This window comes from Puma concolor, chromosome E4 (genome assembly GCF_028749965.1).
Source record: "Puma concolor isolate L17-30 chromosome E4, mPumCon1.1.hap2, whole genome shotgun sequence".
NCBI lineage: Eukaryota > Metazoa > Chordata > Mammalia > Carnivora > Felidae > Puma > Puma concolor.
The window spans coordinates 38,550,945-38,575,481 of NC_141683.1; the positions used below are offsets into that span (position 1 = coordinate 38,550,945).

Below are 24,537 nucleotides of genomic sequence, written 5' to 3' on the forward strand. Positions count from 1 at the left end.
CCCTCCAGGGCGTGTCAACATGCTGCTGTAGGGTGACAGAACCTGGGTCCTTCCCTGTCCCTCAGCCCTCTGGCAGCCCATTTAGTAAGCACACTCAGTAAACAACAGCTGACTGGCCCTAGCCTGCAATCCCATCTCCTGAGCTCTGGAGCTGAGGAAGCAGGTTGCTCAAAGAATGAACAACAGCAGCCAGTGAGCAGACATAGAGATCCACAGGAGAACAATGGAAATGACATTTTGCCCACATATATTCTTGCCACCCCCTGTTCCCATTCTCCATTGAGAGCCGGCGGCTAGTGAAATCTGGTGGCTCCTGGACAGACGTGTTGGGTGTTCCTCCCTACATTCCCTTGGCCCACTGTCTTCAGCTGCCCTTGTGATGGGACTCACACTCACCTTGGGCACATCCCAGCTCAAGCACACTCCCTGAATCTTTTTGCTTTTGGCCTTGGGGCTTCTCCAGGGCCAAGAAAGCCTCTCCCACCCACTTCAGGGACAGCCCAGAAATTTGGGGAAGTTAATGGCCACAGGGGCAGCCCCTAATCAAAGGGGGACAGGAGGTGGTGCGTGAATGCCCGGCTTCCTGCAGAACTGAGCTCTTGTTGCCTACAATGGCAGCAGCAACAATGCTCCCATATTCACATTTCCTTGTTCCTTTTTCTTTCCTCTAAATGCTGTCTGATCCCCGACTTATTCTGGGAATCATCTCCCAAATAAATCATCTGCACCCAAGTCCTTACCTCAGGCTTTGCTTTAGAGTGAACCAAACTAAGACACCTGTCACTTGGACAAGGTACATGATCATTTCTGCCTACCCGGCCTGTTGTATCTCCCAGCAGCCTTGCCCCCTCGTAGGGGGGTTGGTGTGGTCTTACTAAGGGCAATAAAGAAGAGGCTACCACCTGGTGATCCATTTACATTCTGGTACCTGTTCCCTCTGCCACTGTTCCCTTCTCTGAGCAATTATACAGAAGCCCCTGGAAAAAGAGTAAATCAGGGGCTCCTGGATGGCTCAGTTGGTTATGCATCCAACTCTTGACTTGGGCTCAGGTCATGATCTCACAGTTCATGAGTTCAAGCCCCACATCAGGCTCTGTGTCGACAGCGTGGAGCCTGCTTGGGATTCTCTCTCTCCCCCTCTCTGCCTCTCCCCTGCTGGCTCTCTTTCTCTCTCTCTCTGTCTCACAAAATAAATAAACTTTGAAAAAAAAGAAAAGGAAAAGAAAAAGAGTAAATCACAGTGGCTAAGAGGACAAGACTCTGAGGCCAGACACCCTGCATCTGAATCCTGGCTCTGCCACCTTCAGCGATGTGATCTTGGGTAAGTCACCTAAACTCTATGTGTCATTTCATTTACATATCTGTAAAAGAAACCTCATAAGGTTGTTGTGAAAGTTAGCTACACGAGGTGTGTATAAAGTACTTAGAGTATTGCCTGGCACACTAGAAATGGTATTTGTGTTTGATGCTCTTATCTCCTCTTCCATAAAAGTCCCTTGTGCAGTGGCTTGGGAGGAGGAACAGAGCTGGGACACTGAGGACCCCCAGGGGCCTGGCTCCTCCCCATTCCTCATTTCCTCCTTGGTGGTCCTCTTGGTGGGGCTGACTTCATAAACGTGTGACCTGCACCTGTTTTAATGCTCTGCAGTTGCCATCTTGAAACTCTTAAACTTTTTGAACCAGGGGCTCTACATTTTCATTTTGTCCTGGAGTCCTACAAACTATGTAGCTGGTCCTGCCTGATGGCTCAGATCTTGGAGAGAGGTCTCTGTGAGTGATGAGAGCAAAATAAACCCTGTCCTCTGGCCAAACTGAGTTCATGGCTTCTTGTCTCCTCTGAAGGCAGCGGAAGATGAAGGCACAGTGAAACTTTTATCAGAGTCCTTGTGACTGACAATGGCTCATGGTGGAGAAGGCCACAGGGACCAGCTGGTCCAACCCTCATCCAGAGTTGGGTTCCTCCACCCACCCCTGGCACAGGCTCACCCAGCTTCTTTGTGAATTCTTTCAGCAACAAGAAAGGATCCGTTTCATTGTTGAATCTAATTGTAACTGCTTCTCATTCTGTGGAGTGTTTAAAGTTCTCTGAACCCTTTCACAAGGACTATCTCACTGGGTTGTCACCAACCCTCTGTGTGACAGGCATTTTCTAAGGAAGAGAAATTGGGGAAATGATAATTTCCAGATTAGCAGCCCTGGCTGCCCCCACTCAGCCTCCCCCCTTCCTTCTATCAGTGATTGAAATCTCACTTCATCTAGGAAGTCTTTCAGCCTATCGAAAGAGAAAGAAGAACACCTTAATTATTTTTGTACTAAAATTATTTTTCACCTGAGCCATAGGTAATATATTGTAATATCTTTTTTTCACATGTGCTGTGCTTTGAATAACAGTCATGAGAATGGCATGAGTTAAGCAGCCTTTTGAGGAACTGAATCTTGTTTTAAATGTATTCAACTTTTGTTTAAAGATGGATAAAACAGGATCACAGAATCTCCCTCCCTTATTGCCCAAAAAAATAACGCAGAAATTTAAACACAAAACAAAAACACAACGACCTCAAACAGCCAAAGAGTCAATCACACAAGGTAGAACACACACTTTAAAAAGTGCCAGGCAAGGAATGAGATGGAAGCTTCTAGACCCATGTGGTTTTGTCCCACCGCTGATTGTGGAAATATGTTGAATGAAAAGATCCAGAGCACTTCACCAGTGCCTTCCCATTTGGAGGGCAGCCACTAGAGGGGATGGGTAGGGCAAGGAATTGTCTGAGAGTGGAGGTCCAAGCGTATAAGTGTACAAGGTACAAGTGTTGACCAGACCCCACAGGAGGAGCAGCTCAGGTAGAGAAAGCCTCACCATGAGGACCTGGCAGTTAGCACACACCTGTCCTACCAGATGTCTGTGACAGGGTGTTACAGGGGCTCCTGGAAGGATACACTTGTTGCTTCTCACTTGCTCAGTAGATTTACTACTTTCCTATTTCCCAAGCTTCTGGAAAAAAAAAAAAAAAAAAAAAAGAAAGTCTTGTCTGTTCATTTCCTTCTTGTCTGTAGTTTTAAGACTCTTTGTACCTATGTTCTACACCCAACACTCCCACTCCTCACCACCCCAACCCAACCATGAATGCCTTCCAAATGGGAAACCCATAGGGCATTCTGCCTGGACTGGTTTCTCTGTGTTACAATCTACTCCCATGGTTAGGTCACTACCAGTGGGGCTGGTAAGGTAGTCCTCTTGTCATTCCTTTCCTTCCTCTTTCAATAATGAGTAAGTCAGTCTGAGTCAGTGCTCATCCTGACACACCAGGTTTTCCCATCATTCAGACATAACTCCAGTTTATTCCAATTACTATGCCTGATCTTACATGGAACAGTGTCTGAAGGCTGAGCAATCAACTATTCCATTTCTCTGCCCTCAAGGAGAAACTGATTCATAAATTCCACATTTGTTAACTCATTCAATCCGTTGCCTTTTTAAGTAACCCTTTAGGAAACCAAAGCCAGCTTACCTTCAGTATAGGTCAGCCTAGGACTGCTCGGAGCCCTGTCATGCCTGGGCGGGCACAGGTGCATCTCTATGAGTCATTGTTCATGCCAAGCTTCTCACCAGACAATGGCTTCTAAGTATTTCCAAATCTCCTCCAGGAGATCTGTTCTGTAATCGCACCTTTGCCCATCATCCTCTCTCTCTCTCATGGAATTACTGCTTCCTGGGGTTGATACCCTGAAGAAGTTCTTGGATGGAAGGCTGGACAGCCTGATGGGCATCAGGCTGGGGCTCTTAGAGAAAGATCAGGCTTTGAAACATCACCTTCTTATCACCTCCCACCCCCACCCCCAGCGGAGCTAGCCCTCAGACCCATGCCTGCCATCCCAGTTCCACATAGAGGATCCTCTGTTGTGTACCTGTCCCAGTTCCACGTAGAGGAACCTCTGTCGTCTACCATAATACCTCAATAACCAAAAACAGCACTGATTCTAATCTGCCCACTGTCTGCTGGCACCCAAATCCCTAAGGATTGAGTACATGGCGCTTAGGACTGGAGGATAAAATGTCAAGTATCAAGATATAAACTTCAGAGTCTTCTGCAGCTAGAAAGGAAAACATTTTCAAAATTACTGTGGTTTCCTGAATCGTCAGAATGCCTTCAGCACAGGCCTTTCTATTTTAGGATCATATGAAATATACATAGACAACTATGGGCTGGTGGATAGCTTCCAACTACTAGAAATTATATTTTCTTCCCTTTTGATAATTAGTTCAAGGTCTTCACCACAAGTGACATCATGTCTCAGAAGCAAAAAATAGGGCTCTACGAAGACTATGTAATGTCTTCTGTTGAGCAGATCATATTTCCTCTTTATGCCCTACTCTCCTTACCTTCCTAATTGGCTCTCCGACCTCAAAGCTCTTTGTTGCTGTCAGGAGCCTTAAATAATGAGGTATATAGTCTGACTAGGTGAGGTTAGGAGCTTGGCCATGTTGACTGTGTTTCAGTTTATCGTGGAAACCCAAATGACCCAGGGCTCAGAAAACGGGATGGCGGGCATTACAGCCTATGTGATAGTGATAAAATTCTTAGGAGCCAAAACAGGTCATGTGGCCCACAGGCATAATTTCCATACTTTGTTAAACCCAATTGGGGTGAGATAAAACAGCTTCCATTACTGAGCATTTGATACAATGTGCTTCACGGAAAAGATCTCATGTAATACTGAAAAGAACTCTTCGAAAGTTTCCCATTTAACACATGAGGAGAGTGAGGTTTAGAGGATAAGACACATATCAAAGGGGTTACGATTTAAGCTCATGGGCTGAGTCCTGGGTGTTGCTGCCCTTCTGTGGGCTCTTCTTGGACAGGCCCTGGAACCCAGTGGCTGCCATGATGGAGGGACATTTGGGCACTAGAGGCAGTGGTGGCCCTGAGTGTATTACCTGCTGCCGATGTCATACCCAGATTTCAGAAATGAAAGAAACTGTTATGAGATTGAAATCTGTCCCTACTTCAGTCTAAAGTCAGCCATTCTCTTTATCTTCTACTGTACAGGGCAGAGATAAAAACAAAATACATTTCATTCCCACCTCCAAAAAGATAAGAAGCATGGATTTCAGACTTTTTTAGTGGCTAATTGTATCTCTGCAACAGCTGAGGGAACAGTTATAAAAAATAATCTAGGACTTGGGAACTATTATGTTTAAAATCGAGGAAAAGGAAATTACAGAAGCTTTTGAATCTATTACCCCTTTAAGAAGTGTACTTAATCCTTTAGATTTAACTCTTATTTACTCAAAACAAAAACCCAAACAGAGGCAATCTGCTGTTTGGGGGAAATATTTGAATGGAAACCTGGTTTTAGTCCCCGTGATTCTGTTAAGTAGCCATTTGATGCAAGGGGTCCAATTGCACCAGAATGAAATCCACTGGCTCAAAAAAACAAGGTGATGTCTAAAGTTCCTGCTAGCTCTGAAATGCTAAGGGACAATGAGTTATGCATCAATCAACGCTGAAAATAATATAAAGGTTACTCCCCAACAAAACCTCCATTCTTTGGATATGTGTCCTTTTGATTAATGTGATTTACATGAATGAGTGATGGACCAACGTATCTAATCCTCTTAAAGTACTCAGAAATCCAAAAAACTTCCAACTATTGAAATTATGGGCAAACTTGTTAAAGTGTGAGAATTCTAGACCCAGCTAGTGGTCTTTATTCCAATAGCTGAGGAATTGTTTACTGTGATAGCTGGACTTCAAAGATGGCTCCCAATGAGCCATGACTCCTGGTATTTAGACCCTTTTGTAGACTCTCCCACATTGAATCTGGATTGGCCCTGTGACTCACTTTGGGGTGCCTGGGTGGCTCAGTTGGTTAGGCACCCGACTTTGGCTCAGGTCATGATCTCGTAGTCTGTGGGTTTGAGCCCCGTGTCAGGCTCTGTGCTGACAGCTCAGAGCCTGGAGCCTGCTTCGGATTCTGTGTCTCCCTCTCTCTCTGCCCCTCCCCCACTTGCACTTTGTCTCTCTCTCTCTTTCAAATATAAATAAACATTAAAAAAATAATTAATGTTTATTAACATTGGCCCTGTGACTCACTTTAACCAAAGTGACATTTTGCCAGTACTGGATCTAAGCCAAAGGAAGTCTTGGTTGGCTTCTACTTTTTGTGCTTTTTGGAGCCCCAAGGTACCATTGCTCCCACTGTCCCACACAAAACATGTCAGAGTTCAATACATCCAACACAGACAGGCCCAGATGCCTCATTTCCAATGCCATCCTTTGTCCTAACTGAAATGTGTACATTCGAAAGAAAGATAAAAGCCCTATTGTGGGCTCTAGATGCCTTGATTAAAAGAGGCTCCTTGTCACCAATATTTTGAATTGTCTCTTTGTTTAGCATCCTGGAGATGCCTAATGGCTCAGAGGCAGGCTTTTCTTCTGCCAACAGGGCAGAGTATCTGAAATGGCAAGTGGGACCCTTCACAGGTGAACCCTGAGGACGCAGTCTTAGGACAGAGATCTTACAGGAGTGGATTTCCCGAACACTGCCATGTTGGAGTACCCCCTGGGGTCCTCGTGGGTCAGTGGTGTGTGTACCTTGTTTAGAGAGCAGCCTTTGCACTCCCTGTCTTCTATCACTCCTGAGTTCCTCTTCCTAGTACTCTAACTCTTCTGATTTCTCCACTTCTAGGTGCCCTGATCTGGATACAGTGTTAACTGGTAAAAAACGAAAAACAAGACCTTTGTCAGGCAGTTTTGCATGAAAAATGAAACACAGGCCTGAAGATGCCACAATTGATAATCTGGGGAGGCCTCTCAGCCCCATGATTTCTCAATGACACCACGAAGACAACAGCTATAATTGTGAGGACGGCCCAGGGTTCTCTCCTGGCCCCGGTAAATAAATGGTGAGAGCTTTACCACCATCTCTAGAGTGAATCTCACCCCTAAAAGTCAGAAAGTACTCCGAGGGGAGGCACCAGAAACCTTCCAGGGGAAAACTCAGAAATGAGCTTTGTGATACGCTCATGTTGCCTAGCAAAAAACATTGTTCCAATCTCTTCCTTTGCAAAATGGGTTTGATCATACCTAATTAAGAGTATTTTTCTGATTATTAAAAGAACCTGTCTCACTTCTAGTGGCTAGCCAACCCTCCTCCCTTCGTGTGTGTTGTTTACATGTGATCTGGATTATTGACACTTCATGTTTCTCATGCCTCTAGGAGTTAATAAGAAGGTTATACAAGTCCTGAGAGGTAAAAATTTATTGATTTATATATCAGCATGTTATGATACGGTCACACCTGCTCATACAGCTGACTTTTTCTTATAGCCAAAAGAGGATGTTTTTCCTTTTAAAAATACATTTTTTTCCAGCAGGAAGAAACATTTTAAAAACAAACATTTTCATATTAAGTGTAAATTTAAAACAATGGCTTCTTCCCCTCTGCCGCCCCCCCCCCCCAAAAAAAAACTCATGAGAAATAGGGCTGGTCAGCAATCTCTGAGTGCTTCAAATCTGCTTTCAGTCTTCTGTCCCCAATTTGTTCTTCATCTTGGACAGAAGCAACTTCTAGGGGGAAAAAATGCAACCTCAACTCAAAACAGCAGCCTGAATCCAAACAGAAGAAGAGGTAGACTGAACTGCAACGTTTTAACTTATTTGGTAGATTGTATATTTTTAATACATTTAAATTGTTTTCAGTGGGATCAAACATATTCTACAAACAAATACCTGAACAATAAAGGTTTTGAAGGCTCAAAACAAAATCTAAGAGAGACTTCTATCGGTCTACTTAGCTTTGAGACCGGAAAGCATAGAACCAGCTTTAGAAAAATGCAAGCTTCCCATGCACTTCAGGAAAAAGTTTGCATTTGTCAAATTCTTCCAATCAAAAGCATGCTCTGTAGGACTGATGTTAATGCTTCTCCACCTTTTAAAGCCCCTGCAAGGGTCAGTGATAGGAATTTCCTTAGAGCAGTGAGTAGCTTAACTGTGAGGAGTTTATTCAATACTAACAGTTAAACCGAAAGACAGGCCAGTGGTATGCTGGAGACAGCTCCTACCGGCTCCTGACGCTACAGCCGATTGTTACATTTTAGTGTTTTGCCAGCAGTTGTTAAACAGCTGTTATTAAAATTATAGAAGCCTATAATTGGTGCTGGAGCTCAAAGTGGTTCACCTAACGAGTGAAATTTGTACAAGGGTAAGAAATAGTTTCACAGATCACAGATCAGATTGAGTGACAATCAATTTGAGAAGTAGGTGAATTAAGATGTTATTTCATTTTTCAAATCATAGGTAGGCTACAAGAGTTCGGCAAAATCAGTTAAAGCATCCTGGGAGAATCACTTGGCCATATGGAGCTGACAATAAAGTATATTTTATTATTTTCTGTTAATTGTGTTATATGTCCTTGCTATCAGGAAAATTTATAGCAAATGTATGTACACTTTGCATGCATCATTTTTTTTTTTCCAGGAGAGCGGACTGGTGAACAGTTACCAAGATACCAACAATATACCAGTATCTCCACCATACCATGGGGGAAAATGGGGAAGGAGTGGAGGAAACAGGTTAAAAACCAAAGAAGGAAGTACACCGTTTTTCATTTGGTTTTTCAGTTTGCCCTCAGCATCCAGCTGCCATGACGTGCTCTAAGTACATGTCCACAGATGTTAATGCCAAAGAATCTCCAGAAACACACAAACACCCCATCCCCACCACTAAGAAGTAAAAGCACTTTACTTGAAAAAAATCAACTTTATTTTTCTAGGTTAAAAAAAAATAGAACCAGCTATTCATTTTTGTTGTTGTTGTTGTCGAGAAAATGTTTCTTTTGGTGTTCACATCTAAATTTCTCAAAAGGTGATCTGGTTACTAAAATAATCCCGTATGCATTCATAACCCAGATCCACGTGTGACCAGCCCTTTACAAAAATTAATTACAGTTGCCACAGCCTTTACATTCATTCTTATAATACATTACAACATGCAGATACATGAAGAAAGAAAAACAGGTCAACAAGCAGAAGTAAACATATGGCATCAGGAAAACTAAAATCCACCTGTATAAAATAAATACGACTTTGCAATAACTGTGACGAAAATGAAAGCACTTAATGTAACAATGGCAGGTCAATGTACAACTGTGTCATTACCCAGTCACCACAGAAGTTACTGTAAAATGCAGACTCCTCCCGTGGAAAGAACTTGTGCCTCAGTCATGTGTTCAACAGTTCTACACAATAAAAATAAAGCCATTTGAAATATGTGTGCACACTTTGCAACCAGAATACACTTAAAAACTTTTCACTCTTTCAACTGTTCTAAAAAGTATTAAATGTAAAAATCCTCAAATGGAAATTCTGCAGAAAAACCAATATTTTTCTTCCATATGGCTACAGTCACCCTCCCCAACAGTTCAGCACCCTCAGCTTATTCCCAGGGTCCGGTTCCTAATTGTTGAGGATCAATGCAAAATGATTGCAATAAAGCACCAACCAGTGACCGCTCCAGAGGACACCCGGCCCCTTTGTGATCTAGAAATGTCCAATTTAGGTGGTTTTGGTCCCAAACGTATTAGACTCCACCCCCTCATAAAATAAACCAGTATACCTGCTGCCCAGTGCCGCTTTTGACTTTGCCTTTCACATTAACAGACGTAAGGTTCACAGCAGTCCATGGCAAAAAATGAGACTAACCATTTTTATTCATCTTTATGGACCCAAGGGGACCTGCTCGTAATGGTAACTCTGGAGTGAAGTCCTGTGTAATGAAGAAAATGACAAACTCTTCCTATTCAGCAGCGCAAATAAAATTTTCTTAAATATAAAAAGAATCCAATAAGACTGTCCATGATTAAAGACTACTTTCTATGATTATAACCAGGTCCTGCTAGTTCAGAAGAGTCTTTAGGGAAGTGATTGTCAAAAACATTACTAAAGACAAATCCACAAGAAGTGAATAACATGAGCAAAGAATGAAGAGGCATTCTTAACATCAATGTGAACGATATTAACACTAGGATGATGTGAGGTTTACATTGGGTGATTTAACATTTCATTTTCATAAAAGGCTTGAGTATAATCGCAATACTGCCAACTCCTGATTATTCAGGGATTCCTTTTCTAGCCCATGGATTACTTAGGCTTTTGTGTTCCCTCTTTTTGCAGCGGTCTTCCCAAATCTTTTCGCTACTCATTAACACAGTCAAAAATACATAAATGAGAGAAACTAATAAACAACTGAAATCTTTTTTTTTTCATTAACAAGCATCCCCAGAAGAAAAAAAAAAAAGTTTGATGAGAAAAAAACTCAAACTCGTAAATACACACTAGATTTTTGGCTAACTATGACATATTATTGGATTAATTATCCAGTAACCCCTAGTTCCTTTATAGTGGGAAATTAACAGTTGATTGTAATATTAAAAACTACTTAATATTATGACACATCTGAACTCAGAGCTATCTTTTAAAAATCTATTTAGATTCTCAACTTATTTGCCCACCCCAAAACATCATTTTCCATTCTATAGTTTTTCTTTACCTTCCACTGGTGCATAGCTTTCTCCATCGTATCTGTACATTTCAACACCAATAATGGTTTCTGAAGTTAAGAGTGAACTGCCAGTGTGGTCACTTCTGTATTCACTGCACCTGCTCTTGGCCCATGGCCAAGCAGGTGCTCCACTGCTGTGACTTGTTGAGACCAGGATCCAGTAGGGAGTTCTCAACCCTCTCTGCCACGGGAATCTAGGCAGATCAACTGAGATCAAGAAGTGCTGAGATTCTACAAGTACTGGTATAAAACTGGCACAGTTTAATTTTCTCCCCCTTAACAAAACATACAGTCTCTAAACCTTTCACCTCACTTTGCGCAGAAAGTACAAACTGGGAATTTTTATTCAGTTCTGTACAGTGGCGTATTGCCGCTTCCCTGATTTGCCATATAAGAACACTGATTCTCTCTTCGCATTCCCTAGTGCGAGCAGGAGAACTCCAGTTACTGGTAAGGAGAGCACTATCGATGCTCTCAAATGAACGCATTTTGCAAACAGAAGAAAGAGAACACATTGATAAGCAATCAAAGAGGGATACACAGATCAACTATGGATCTATTTACAACCCACAGGTCTATTTTCAAAATGAACTCACGTATCTATTGGTATTTGTCACTCTAGAGTCTGTTGAAATGACTCTGCGCTTGAAAAGTAAAGCATCTTATAGAATAGTTGGTTTAATGTGTACAGTATATTAACAGTATCACGTTCCTTTGGAGCACAGTGATGGCGATAGTGGCTCTAAATCGCATCTATGTATGCACGTATGCATTTCTCTCTCTCTCTCTCTCTCTCTCTCTCTTTTTTTTTTTTTTTTTGGTAGGAGAACTGGCCACTCCTCCCTGTGGCTTGCTTTAGCAATGAGGAAAAGGTCTGTTTAGCTAGGACTGTGCATGCCATCCCTGACAGTGAGCAACTTATCCCCCAGATGGCTGACTAATCTCTCAAATGAACAATTTCAATTCATCCTGTAATCTAGCAGTGTTTGCTAGGCCTCAAACAGAAGCATCATTAAGCTTCTCTTTGGCTTCCTATTGTCATCCATGCCTCTTAATTGAGATTGATTTCACCTACTCACTGTCACTGTAAAGCACACAATAAAATGCCTGGATTTCAAAAAAAAAAAAAAAAAATCGCATCTGATCACAAGCACTACCAAAGCAAACACATTAACACCGTCTTCTGCATTTTACCAGTAGTGGCATAATATGCAACGAGGTATTTCATTAACACATTATTCTCTTTCATATATGCACGGAATTAACCTAAAGACGAAGCTGCTGTGGACTTTTATTTGGTGTTGCTTTACCTTCCCACATAACTGGGAGAAAATTCACATCTTTTCAGTTTCCTTTTTTGGTTTATTTAAAAATAGAAAACATTAGCCTTTATTTTTATTTTCTGGCCTACTTCTCAAAATTGCCATTTGAATGATTAGCGACAACACGGGAATCTACAATGCTCGTATCACAGAAAACTACCACTGACTTACTCAGATCTTAATAGTCCTACAGTCCCAAACTAAAACACACGCTCTGTCTCAACACTGGGAATGCACGGGAAGAGTCGATGCAGTCCCAGCACTTTGTGGGAAGAGTCTGGTTCTACTATGAGGTATAAATCACATGAACATAGTAGGAAAAAAATCTTCTCTAGAAATAGACACTTGACTTTATTCTCCTTAAAAGCAACTGGAAGAGACAGGGGAAGCCTTTTGTGCTGGTCTGAATCCTGGTCACACCACCCTGACACGGGCAGCAATGTGACGTGACGACGGAGTATAGGTTCAGGGGTGCCGTGTGACAGCTTGTCACCATTTTGAGCCCGTGTCTGGCTCTAGCTCCTATTTTTCTGATCGAACCCCTTTTTCACCTCAAACGGATCATTTAAATGCTTTACAACGTTGATTTCAGCTGCCCCCGAGCAAACTTGGTGCTAATACCCCAAAACGGGAGACAAAAGCCTCGGAGCTGGACGGAAGCCTCTGCAGAGCGTCAGGGTCCAGGTACACGTGCAGAGACAACACAGCCTCTCGAGAATTCCACTCACGGATTAGGCTTACGTTTGTTTTCAGGCTATATTACTAATCCTCTGCTATATATGCATCTGATAAAAGTGCATTTTGTAAAAGACAATTATCAATCTATGATATGCCTTCTGTACAAAAAGAGAAATCAAGTGACCCCCTCATACAAGGGAAAGCACTAGCGCCTGTAAACACGATATTGGACTGAGCTAGCCTTTTTTAGAAACACATTCTAGTACCAGAATGTGTCCAGTGGACCCTGCTTTCCCCCCATGCGAATGCCTGACACTGGAGTGCCACTGCAAACCCCTGGGGAACAGCTCTTCAGAGGGTGCCAATGGCTCCCCTGCCTCGAGGCTCCTGGGGACACGGCTAGGGTCGGTGGAAATGACGGTGCTCTGCAGCACTGCCCTAACAGACACTACGAGCTAAGAGGAACGGACACAACTTTCTGAGCTTGAACTAGATTACCAAGTACATCTAGTGGCAACAGCATTTCTCTCAGATAGTCTTCTAGGATGGTTTTATGATTTCCTCTTCTCCGAGTGGGATGTTCGCTTAAGTGTGTGGTAGAATGTATCTTTTGAAAACATGAAAAGTCCTTAAAACATATTAGCAGGTCATTATATTACTGATCCTCATTTTAGTAGAGTTTTAAAATATCCCGAAGGGGGATAAATATTAATCCATCCATTGAATTTCCTTTGCTTTTTTTTTTTTATATTCTGATTTGCACATGTAAAATAATGCACACTTATGAAAGTCTGAACTCCTCTGGTGACCTTGACAAGTCCCAGTCAATTCCTAAAACAGGCAATGGTAAAAATACTGAATGATCTTATACCACATATAGCCTGACAAAAATGCAAAGGACTGTATGAGGAATATCCACATATTGCTGAGGGTCATCTCCCTGGAAACAGCTTCCTTATGGCCCTTGGGAGGTGGAAAAGCCCCTAAAAGACAAGATAGAAATATTAATTTGTTTTACTGTGGTGGTAGGTCTCCCGAACAAAAGCTGAATATTAGTTTAACTAGAATTTCTGTTGTTGGTTTTTTAAAGCATTCTGCGACTTCCCTTTTTCCTGAAGAGAGATCTCATTTGAAATAACAATTTTCAAACTGCTGACCCCTTTCCTGCCTCTGAACATTTGCATTTATTTTCCCCACCTGAGATGCTTCTCCTCATCTCTGTGAATAGCAGGTTTAACTGCATTCTTCCAATATCAGAAAAAACACCATCCATCTCCCTCCCCCGCCCCAAGGACATCACGCTCATCACTATGTTTATTTCCTTCTCGGCACTCTCCATGATCTGTAATGATCCAGATCTATCTTTTCTTTTTGCTACAGACTTGTTTACTGTCTGTCTCCTTCTGGAATATAAACTGCATGAGAGCAGGCACTCTGGCTGCCTTGTTTCCACTGGAACCCTACAGATCTCCATGGCAGCCAGGACACAGGATGTATCAAATTGATATTAAATATTTTCTGAAATAACATAACTTACACTAATTCTTCTATTTACAAGTTAAATGTTTTTGCAAAAAGCGGTGGTAAATCACATATTATTTTCAAAAGGCAATATTATTTATGAAATATATCTTAATAATATAAAAAGAAACACAAAGTAAACAGATGTCTTTAAATTCTTTTCTGGAAGGGAAGGCTAGACTACTTCGGAGCAATAGTACCTAAGGTCATCTTGATAACACTTCAGCATTTCAAATAGTCTTTGTCCTTGCTGATAATCCCTTTGGGTAAGCTGATTCATGTGGGGATTTGCTTCTCACAAGCAATTTACAGAGAACACTTCCAAGTTGCAAGGTCTATTATACAAATAGCTTTCTTAAAAAAAAGACTTCCATTATTGTTGCTGTAATTTTGCCTAAATATCATAAAGCAAGACATAAAGATTGAAAAAGAAGAGACACTCTCTTCTCTTAATCACCTTGTGCCTTCTTACACATCTATCCTGTTTTATCTTTAAAGAAATTTTGAGAGTAAGACCAAAGATTGTACGTGGTGCAGAAGGATGTCTTGTTCAATGGGTCTTACTAAGAATTCTAAAGACATGCACAGCGTCCAACCCCTGTCATAGAATATGTACTAGTCCACAGCCCCAGAGTCGGAATGTTAGGATCAGGAAGGAATCCTGTTGTGGGTAAAGTGAAAAAAAAAAACCCTAAACACAAAAACAAAGGCATTAACGGTAATTAACAGTATCAGCTTTTGCCCACCATCAGGCCTTTGACAGTCTGATTTAAGAGGAACTTTAATTCTGAACCAAAAAAATCTAAGTGGGAAGAATATAGCACTTTCTGTTCATCTAAAATCTCATAGCCATCATCAAACTTAAAACAACCTTCTCTTCCTTTTTATTCCCCTTCTTATTGTAAGTTCTAGAAATTAAGTGTACAATATACTTAGTGATTTGTGAAAGCACTTTGGTAATGCCTAGTATTCTACCAATTTTCTTCTTTCCTAACTTCCTTTCTTTCTCCCTCTCTCCTCCTCCCTTCCCCTCCCTTCCTTTCACCGCATTGTAGTTTTCACAGAAGGTGGAGAATATTAAGTACAGATAAGGGACCTTACGATAAATTGATGTTTTTCTCCCAAGGAGAAAAGTGTAAGGTTGAGTATAAGAAAAGTATAAGTATAAAACTTAAAAAGTAAGATTTATCTCTAATATGTAAAGAAAAGAATAACCACGCATAAAAATGCAGTTCAAAACGATCTCAAACGACTGCAAGATGATGGCATTATTTAAACAATCAAGTAAGTACAATGCCAAATCATAAATGTTATTTACTATTTCATAAAACAGCCGTGTAACCGTATATGTATATAGTCTTTTGCATACTGGTACCCTCCTGCATTAGTTCCATTTATATAGTTTACTCATCATTTGATCTTGCATATTGCCTGATGAAGTAAAAGCCTGAATACATTTAACACTAACATTGTTCTTATGAATATTCTAAGCTGAAATTCTTAACTGTAGAAATCCTTTGATTCCTTTAGGGTATCTGAAGAATGGAAAAAATGGTTATCTCCCCCAAAGTACATCTTTGGAACTACCACTAACTTCAGAAACCTATGTAATAGGATACTCTGTACCTGTTTCATAAAAATGTGATAAGAGTTCCTCTTTTTCAATAAAACGTTGATAGAGCCAATCAGAGAGGCCATCAGTCTCCAGGGGTACATCTTTAATTGGAAAGATCCTACGAAGAGTTAGAAAAAAAGCAAAAACTACTTTAATTCAGGAATCGAAATCATTCAGAAACACAACTTAGCTTTGGTCACTGAAAAGCTGAAGAAAGTTATGGAATGGCCTTTGTTTTTGCCGTTTCTCAGATCATCTTGGTTTTTAAAATTTTGTTGATTACACAACAGATGTTCACTCATTCATTCATTCATTCATTCATTCATTCATTCATTCACTAGCCTATCATATGTTAGGTCCAGCACCAGAAGATGAAAAAATATTAATAAGTTATCCAGTATCTATAAATAATTATTGAGAAATGCCTGTCTTCCTCTGTGGGTTTAAGAAGAAACGGTATTCAGAACAGATGAAGTTTTCAAGTGTAGCTACTTTAGGACACATTTAGAGCAGTCGGAGGATGCTAGGCTGAATGCCGAATAATGCATCTTGGCCATGTTCTTTGGGAGGAGATGTCTGTGAACCAGACAGAATCTGCCTAAATTGGTGCCTTTTCACTAACTAGAGCACAGATACTGGTGTCCTGAGAAGGGCCACCTCTTACTGGAGCACAAATGTGAAGATTCTGTGAACGCGTCCCACCTCAACAGGAAACAGACTGGGATGACTAGTGACCTATAGCTGCTGGATGGGGGATCGAAAAGGGTAGCTGGGTAAATACTATACATTTGCTGACTCTGAAAAGTTTTTTTTGTTTTGTTTTGTTTTGCTGTTTCTTGGTAGGGGGTTCTTCTTTTAAATTTCTTCAAATTTTATTTATTGAGAGAGAGCGTGCATGTGTACACATGCAAGTGGGGTGGGGGGGGGGAGGGAGGGAGGGAGGGAGAGAGAGAGGGAGAGAGAATCTCAAGCAGGCTCCAGGCTCAGCACAGAGCCCATGCAGGGCTGGATCCCATGACCCTGGATGATGACCTGAGCTGAGACCAAGAGTCAGACAGTGAACCAACGAGCCACACAGGGGCCCCTCTTTATTTTATTTTATTTTTTTAAATCAAAACCATAAAGGTACCCAGTCTTAAAAGTCTGCAAAAAGTTTGTTTGTATGAAAAATAGCAGTCCCTGTCCCTCTGCCCTTTGTTTCTCTCTCCCCAGAGGAATCGATTTTAACCTCTTTTAACCAATTATCTTGATATATATCACCATGTTTCTTCAGTCTGAGGGCCTATCTACTGACCTTCCCTATGGAAGCTCCTTTCTTTTCTCACCACACATTCATGTCCTTCCCATCTTCCCAGTGCAGTGTGCGTAATTTTAATTAGCACAGTATTAGACGTTTACATTGTTATAATCAGGTACATATATTCAAAGCTAAACCATGTAGTAAATCAAGGCTACTATTCCTTTCCTGCTCAATTTTTGTTCTCCCTGAATTGAGCAATCATATTGTTTTCTCTGAATATGTAACTAATTCAGCCATCAGCTCTTGTCTGTCAATTCTCTAGGTCAGGTCTGCAAACTTTTTCTTTTTTTTTTTAAGTTTATTTATTTTGACAGAGATAGCATGCGCATGCGTGCACAAGTGAAGGAGGGGCAGAGAGAGAAGGAGAAAGAGAGAATCCCAAGCAGGCTCTGCACTGTCAGCACAGAGCCCAATGCAGGGCTTGAACTCAAACCATGAGATCATGACCTGAGTTGAAACCAAGAGTCAGGCTCTTAAACTGACTGAACCATCCAGGTGCCCCTGCAAACTTTTCCTTAAACAGCCAGATAGAAAATATTTGGACTTTGCAAGCTATATGGTACCTGTTGCAACTATTCAACTCTGCTTTGTAGTGTGAATGTTGCCTTAGGCAATATAGAAATAAATGGGTATAGGGGTATAGTTATGATCAAATAAAATTTTATTTAAAAAACAGGCAGTGCAGGGTGCCTGGGTGGCTCAGTCAGTTAAGCGTCTGACTCTTGATTTTGGCTCATGATCTCTCAGCTCATGGGTTCAAGCCCTGAGTCAGGCTCTGTGCTATCTCTGTGCTTGGGATTCTCTCTCTCTCTCCTTCTCTCTGCCCCTCCCTGACTCATGCTGTCTCTGTCTCTCTCAAAATAAATAAACTTAAAAAAAAATCAGTTTCAGGAAATCACAGTCTTGATTAAAAATTTTACTTTCAAATATAATTTGAAATTATATTTCAAAATAAAATATAGTTTTATTTACACAGAAAATAACTTTCCCAACCTTAGTCACCTTTCTGTTCCTCCAAGGATAGTACTATGTTGCTCTAAAGCAGTCATATAGAAGGGTTTTGGTCTATTAAATATTTTAATGGGGTAGGAGATTCTGAGGTCCAGAAACTTCAAGTTTCAGCTTGCTACTATAAAATCCCCTACCAGAATTAGATTTTCTTTTGCTTTGAAAGAACATTTCAAAGCATTTATTTTGCTTTGAACAAAAAGATGCATTAAAGAACGTCATAACTTTTAAAGAGGAAAAAATACTTGAAATACTTATGCCACATAAAATCATCCCATAGGCTTGTATTTCTTAGCCCTTTCAGTGCTTATACTGCTGAGTAATTGAAAGATCTCTTTCAAATTAAAATTTTTACTTCTGCACTCTCATGTTCTCATATGCCTCACTAAAGTAAGAGACTGAGACTTCGGGGCCGAGATCCCCTTCCACAAACGGTACAGCTTTTTTGTTTTGTTTTGTTTGTTTTTAATATATGGAGAATCTTTGTTCTTTGGGCCCAATTAAAATAATCCCAGAAGGTAGTGTGGCATAGTGACTAAGGGTATAGACTCTGGGATAGATGGCCAGGGGCTGAATTCTGGCTCAACAGCACTTGCCAGCTATGTGACCTGGGGAAAATTGTCTAACCTCTGTACGATCTGGTCCCTCCATCTGTAAAATGGGGTTAACAGTATTATTTACCTTACAAAGTTGTTACACATGCGCACTACTGGGCACAGGGGAGTGGCATAACTTGGTATTGGTACTGATGGTGGTGGGGTCATTAAAGACCGGACCACTCATGGCAAGTAGCTGTGTTTTCCAGCTCTCTGGCTTCAGCAACAGTTGTAGTGATTGAACTGGACCCAAAGTTGCTATAAGAGTTTGACAGTTCGTGACTATTTTCTTTTCTTTTCTTTTTTAAAGTTTGTTTTGAAGGAGATAGAAATAGCGCGAGTAGGGCAGGGGCAGAGAGAGGGGGAGAGAGAGAGAATCCTAAGCAGGCTCCATGCTGCCAGTGCAGAGCCCAATGCAGGGCCCAATCCCACGAACAGGAAAATCATGACCTGAGCTGAAACCAAGAGTTGGACACTTAACCAACCAAGCTACCCAGGCACCCCTCCATGACTATTTTCATATGCGTAATACTCTACACATTTTTCACACAGCGTAATACTCTATACATACAGTGTGTGCGTGTGTGTTTCTATACCAGTGAGGCAATATGAAGTCAGCCTCAAGCCAGTCATGTAAAAACATAAATGTTGTTACCAAGTATTACAGAGGTGAATTTCTGACAGAGATTCTAAAGATTCTTTTAATATCAATAATGAAATAAATACTCAGAGGAGCAGAGACATGGAATAAAATTTCAAATGAGGGGTCAGTTCCTTGGCTATTTAAACAAGTTTGTCTTTCCATTTCTTCAAAGGGAAACTCTCTACTCTTTGAATTATAAGAAATTCTCAAAGTAAAAATAATATTCCAAGAATTTTAATGTCTCCTCTTTTCCTCTCCCCATTAAAAAAAAAAAACTTTCTCTAAGATTTATTTATTTTTGAGAGAGACAGACAGACAGAGAACGAGCAGGGGAGAGGCAGAGAGAGACATGCACACAGAATCTGAAGCAGGCTCCCCACTCCAAGCTGTCAGCACAGAGCTCGACGCAGGGCTTGAACACACAAACTGCGAGATCGTGACCTGAGCTGAAGTCAGAAGCCTAACCGACTGAGCCACCCAGGCGTCCCTTCTTCTCCCCATTTTAACTAAGAATGCAGATCCCTATGGGGGAAAGTTACATAGGCTGTACAAGCTCCTCAGGCTGTTCTGATAGACTGACCCACCTGCAGTGGACATGGAATCCTACAGAATTTAGCCACTAGGCAAACATATTTCTATGGAAAAATGTTGGCAGTGTTCACCATACAATGCTAAACTCACATTGTCTCATCTGCTACATCTTTGTCCTTGGCTGCAAAAGGCCAAACTCCCCTGTCTCAAGCCACTATCTCTACTTAAAGTGGGTTTGAAAGGGAGATTTTTTTTTTTTTTAAGTCAGTTTGTGAAGTAGCTTTTCCTAGCCTCTTGCCTTGTCTGAGAAGTCTCTTTAGGTACCTATTGTATGAAACAGCCATTTATATTATGAGGACTGAAGGTCTACATCCACCAAGCAAACTTACAACCTTAATTTGCAGGTAGGAAGAGGAATTAACACAAATAATGGTTTTTTTTTTTTTTTTTTTTTTTTTTTTACCTTTTCTATATTTACACTGTTGATTCCTTTTTCTTGTCACTAGAGCTGGTAATACTCTAGTCAATACTGACAACACTGACTAGAGCTGGTAATAACGAGTTCCCTTGTCATTCATTTGTCCTCTTTCTTTTAAAAAAAAAAACTTTTTTAACATTTATTTTTTGAGAGACTGAGACAGAGCATGAGTGGGGAGGGAACAGAGAAAGAGTCACAGATTCCGAGCTGTCAGCACAGAGCCTGATGTGGGTCTCAAACTCACAAACGGTAAGATCATGACCTGAGCTGAAGTCAGTCGCTTACTCGAATGAGCCACCCAGGCACCTCTCATTTCTCATCTTTCATGGGGGAAACATTCAATAGTTTACCATTAAGTGTGACATTTACTGAAGATTTTTTTGTAGATACCATTAGTAAGATTAAAGAAATCCCCTTCTATTTCCAGTTTGCTAAAAGTGTTTTCTTTGTTATCATGAATGACAGTTAACACTTCAATTGTTTCCATCTATTGATATGTTTTTATAATTTCTTCCTTTATTCTGTTAATGTGATGAATTAAATTGTTTTTTGAATGGTTTTTTTTTTTTGGACCAATTTTGAATGTTAAACAAAACTTTCATTTGTGGAATATATGTTCTTGGTATGCAATCTGATATGTTTTTTATATATTGCTGGGTTAGTCTTGGATTTATAATCATGGAAGAAATTTGCCTGTAAATTTTCCTTTCTTATAATATCCTTGGTTCAGGTTTTGATATCAGAGTTATATTGGTTTCATAAAACAAGCCCAGAAGTATCCCCTTTTCTATGCTCTGGAAGAATTATACTTAATGTCCTTTTTTGTCCTTTTAGTGACTATAGAATCTGTAGTAATGTCCACTTTTTCATTCCTGATATTGGCAATATGGGCCTTCTTTTTTTCTTGATCAGCCTTGCCAGGAGTCAATTTTATAGTGCTTAAAAAAATTTTTTTTAGTGTTATTCTTTCTACTGTATGTTTTCAATTTCAAGATATTCTCCTATATTATTATTCCCTGCTTTCCACTATCTTTGTATTTAATTTGCTTTTCTCTTTCTAACTTTCCGAGATAGACATTTAAATCGCTGATTTTCATGTTTTTTTCTTTTCTAACAGAAGGTTTTTAAGGCTACAAATTTTCCTCTTGACACAGATTATGCTATATCCCATAAATTTTTATATTTTCCTTATCATTTCTGTTAAAAATATTTTGTTGTTGTTAAAATTATTTTCTAATTTAACTGTAGTCTCTTAATACACAGTAAACATTATTTCCTAATAATAGACAGAGTCTCATCTTTTGTTATTCTTATTTTTTAACATTTATTTATTTTTGAGAGAAAGACACACATGGGTGCCTGAGCACAAGTTGGGGAGAGACAGGTAGAGCGGGAAACAGAGGGCTCCAATCTAACAGCAGAGAGCCCCATAAAGGGCTCAACTCAGAACCATGAGATCATGACCTGAGCTAAATTCACACCCTTAACCGACTGAGCCACCCAGGCACCCCATCATCTTTTGTTATTCTAAACAATGTGGCAATGAAGAACATTATGCAAATGCCCATTCTTATGTGTACAAGTGCATCTACAGGGTAAAATTCCAAAATGAAATTGCTAAGTCATGGCTAAATGTATTAGTAATTTTGAAAAATGTGGCCAAATTGTCTTCATAAAGATTATATCAATTTATATTCCCACCAGCAATTTATGAGAATGCCTCTCATGGAAAGATTTTTAAACTGGAGAATAGCAAACGTCAGAGGCTCTGCTTTGGAGGATAGCCAGCAATGTTTCACAACCGGGATATGCAAATTTGGGGACATATTCTTGGGGATCCATCTAGGAGTTCTCTTTAAGTATACAGAGCTCTTGTGTTTTCATTTCAATATTAATCTTAATGAAAATATTCTGAATTATACAGATAAACATCTTTTTACTAAGTACTGCCATTTGACTTCAGTGCCAGTGTTTATAGTAACTTTGGCACAACACGGTACTACTTAAAAGGCCAAAAAAGTGAACGCGGGCATACTCAAGAGCAAAATCTATACTTTCACCTCTTAAAATCTGAGAGTTAGCTCTAACTCTCCCTGTGACTTGTAATATCCACTAAAATGAGACAAGAAATGAGTTCTGCCTCTTATAATGGCCAAGGAGTTCACTGGTACCAGTTATACATTCTGGACAGAACACCAAAAGTAATTAGTAGAGCGCACTGGAGAGTGACTAAAGACAGGCAGATATTGGAGGAGAGTCAACACGGGCAAGGCAGGAACGGTACTGGGCGAGTTTTCCATTTCTTCCAGCTTTTTACCTGAGGGAAATTCCCAGTTAGTGCCACATGGGGAGGCTTAAAATTTAGAGCGGGGAGTCACAACTTCAAGTCTCTGGATGAGCCCTGAGCTATGTATGTATGGGGCAGAGTCCAGGCAGAAGAAAGCCTCACAACTCCAGCCAGCACAGTTCCAGGTACAAGGAAGGTGTGCCCAGGGCCATGTGGCGAATTTAACTGTTCAGGAAAATGTAATCATTTGTTTCCTCCAAATTAGATACCCTTGAATATTTGGAATTTTAGGACAGTTGGTTAACTTCATCCAGAAACTCCAGGAATGTTTTAAAATTAAAAACTTAAATTTAAAAACTGGGTTTTATTTTTTAACTACATGGCATTACAAATTACTGACTTTTTACTTTTAGATAATTTAATACTATCTTAACACAGTTTTGCAATATAAGGAACACTCTTTAAACTACTCACTTCTACCACACTGAATAGCAGCCAAATGGTTTGGGGAATTATTTGCATTACTTTTTGACTTATAAAAATATACTATTTTTGTAAATATAAAATCAGGCCTAATCAACCTAAGGAAAACTTACCAAGAGCCATAGGGCTAAAGAACATCTTGAAATAGTATTTAAAACATCTTTAGGGGCACCTGGGTGGCTCAGTTGGTTAAGCATCCCACTTCAGCTCAGGTCATGATCTCACAGTTTGTGAGTTCAAGCTCCACATCGGGCTCTCTGCTATCAGTGTGGAGCCTGCTTCGGATCCTCTGTCTCCCTGTCTCTGCTCTTCCCCCGCTCATGTGCCCTTTCTGTCTCTCTCTCAAAAAATAAACATTTAAAAAAATTTAAAAAACCCCACCTTATAAGGAGAAAAGTGACTAAAAATATGGCTGAATTAAACAGAGGAGTTTGGATTTACCAACTGGACTCTTGAAAGAACTTGGTGACGCTGGTGAAGTATATATTGCTTTAAGTGGGGGTGAGTGTGGAAATGGGGCTGTGTTTTAACAGAAAACCTTCCCTACCATCTGCCTAGAACAGCTTGGACATTCTCTAGGCCTGAGGAGACAGCCAGAAGGGCAGACCAAATGCTCCCTCAAGAGCAATCTACTTTTATTACTCTGATCACCGTGGGATTAAAATATTAAAACAACTAATCCCCTAATATGGCAAAGTATCAAATGCACTCAATACCAGTCCTCTTGGAATCAAATAAAAGGAGTTCTTGTGGGAAATAAATAAAGAAATAAATAACAGAAATAAATCTTTCCAATACCAGTAGCTATCCAAACTAGAAACTAGCTTCTAATTTTCAAGAAACAAAAATTCTAATCATCAGTAATCCAGAATGTGCTCTTAAAAAAAAAGTTTATTTATTTATTTTGAGGGAAAGAATGAGCACACAATTGGGGCAGAGGGCAGAGGGGGAGAAATAGAATCCCAAGCAGGCTCCATGCCCAGTGCTGAGCCCAATGTGGGGCTCGAACTCACAAACCCGTGAGATCATGACCTGAGCTGAAACCAAGAGTGTGATGCTTGACCAACCAAGCCACCCAAGCGCCCCCAGAACGTGCTCTTAAATAGAGTATTCTACCAAAATCCATTGAATCAGATTTAAGAGCACTAGATAAATTACACTTGCAAAAAAAGATATAAATAATGCTTAGCAGCTGGCACCTCTATATATTTGTTAGAACATTTGAATTTTCACGGTACCAAGAATCCAAAGTGGGAGCTAGCTAACAAACAACATGGCTAAATCCTCGATTCAGTTATGCCAACTCCAAGTAAGGGAGCTAATAAACACTGAGGAAGATTTTGAGATGCACAGTTCCTGCTTTCAAAAACCTAATAATCTAGCAGAGGGAAAAGTAAACAAATACTCTACTGCCAGAATATGGTCAATGTTGTATAAGGAATTTAAAGAACTTCTGTGTGACTTTAAAGGAAGGGGGTGTGTTGTCTACTTATAGCATAGGATACGTGGAAAT

General features: G+C 40.4%; 1 protein-coding gene across 3 annotated transcripts in view; it reads right to left on the reverse strand.

Annotated features, from left to right (window-relative positions):
• Nucleotides 1-7,245: 7,245 nt before the first annotated feature.
• The window catches only part of LPGAT1 (lysophosphatidylglycerol acyltransferase 1), a 119,673-nt gene continuing 102,381 nt past the window's right edge, over nt 7,246-24,537 (reverse strand). For all 3 annotated transcript variants that reach the window (XM_086693393.1, XM_086693392.1, XM_086693395.1), the window contains 2 exons: nt 15,710-15,816; nt 7,246-13,545 (listed from right to left, as the gene is read on the reverse strand). In XM_086693393.1, coding sequence (XP_086549519.1) covers nt 13,394-13,545; nt 15,710-15,816 — 259 coding nt within the window. In that variant the 3' untranslated portion in view covers nt 7,246-13,393. The remainder of the gene's footprint in view (nt 13,546-15,709; nt 15,817-24,537) is intronic.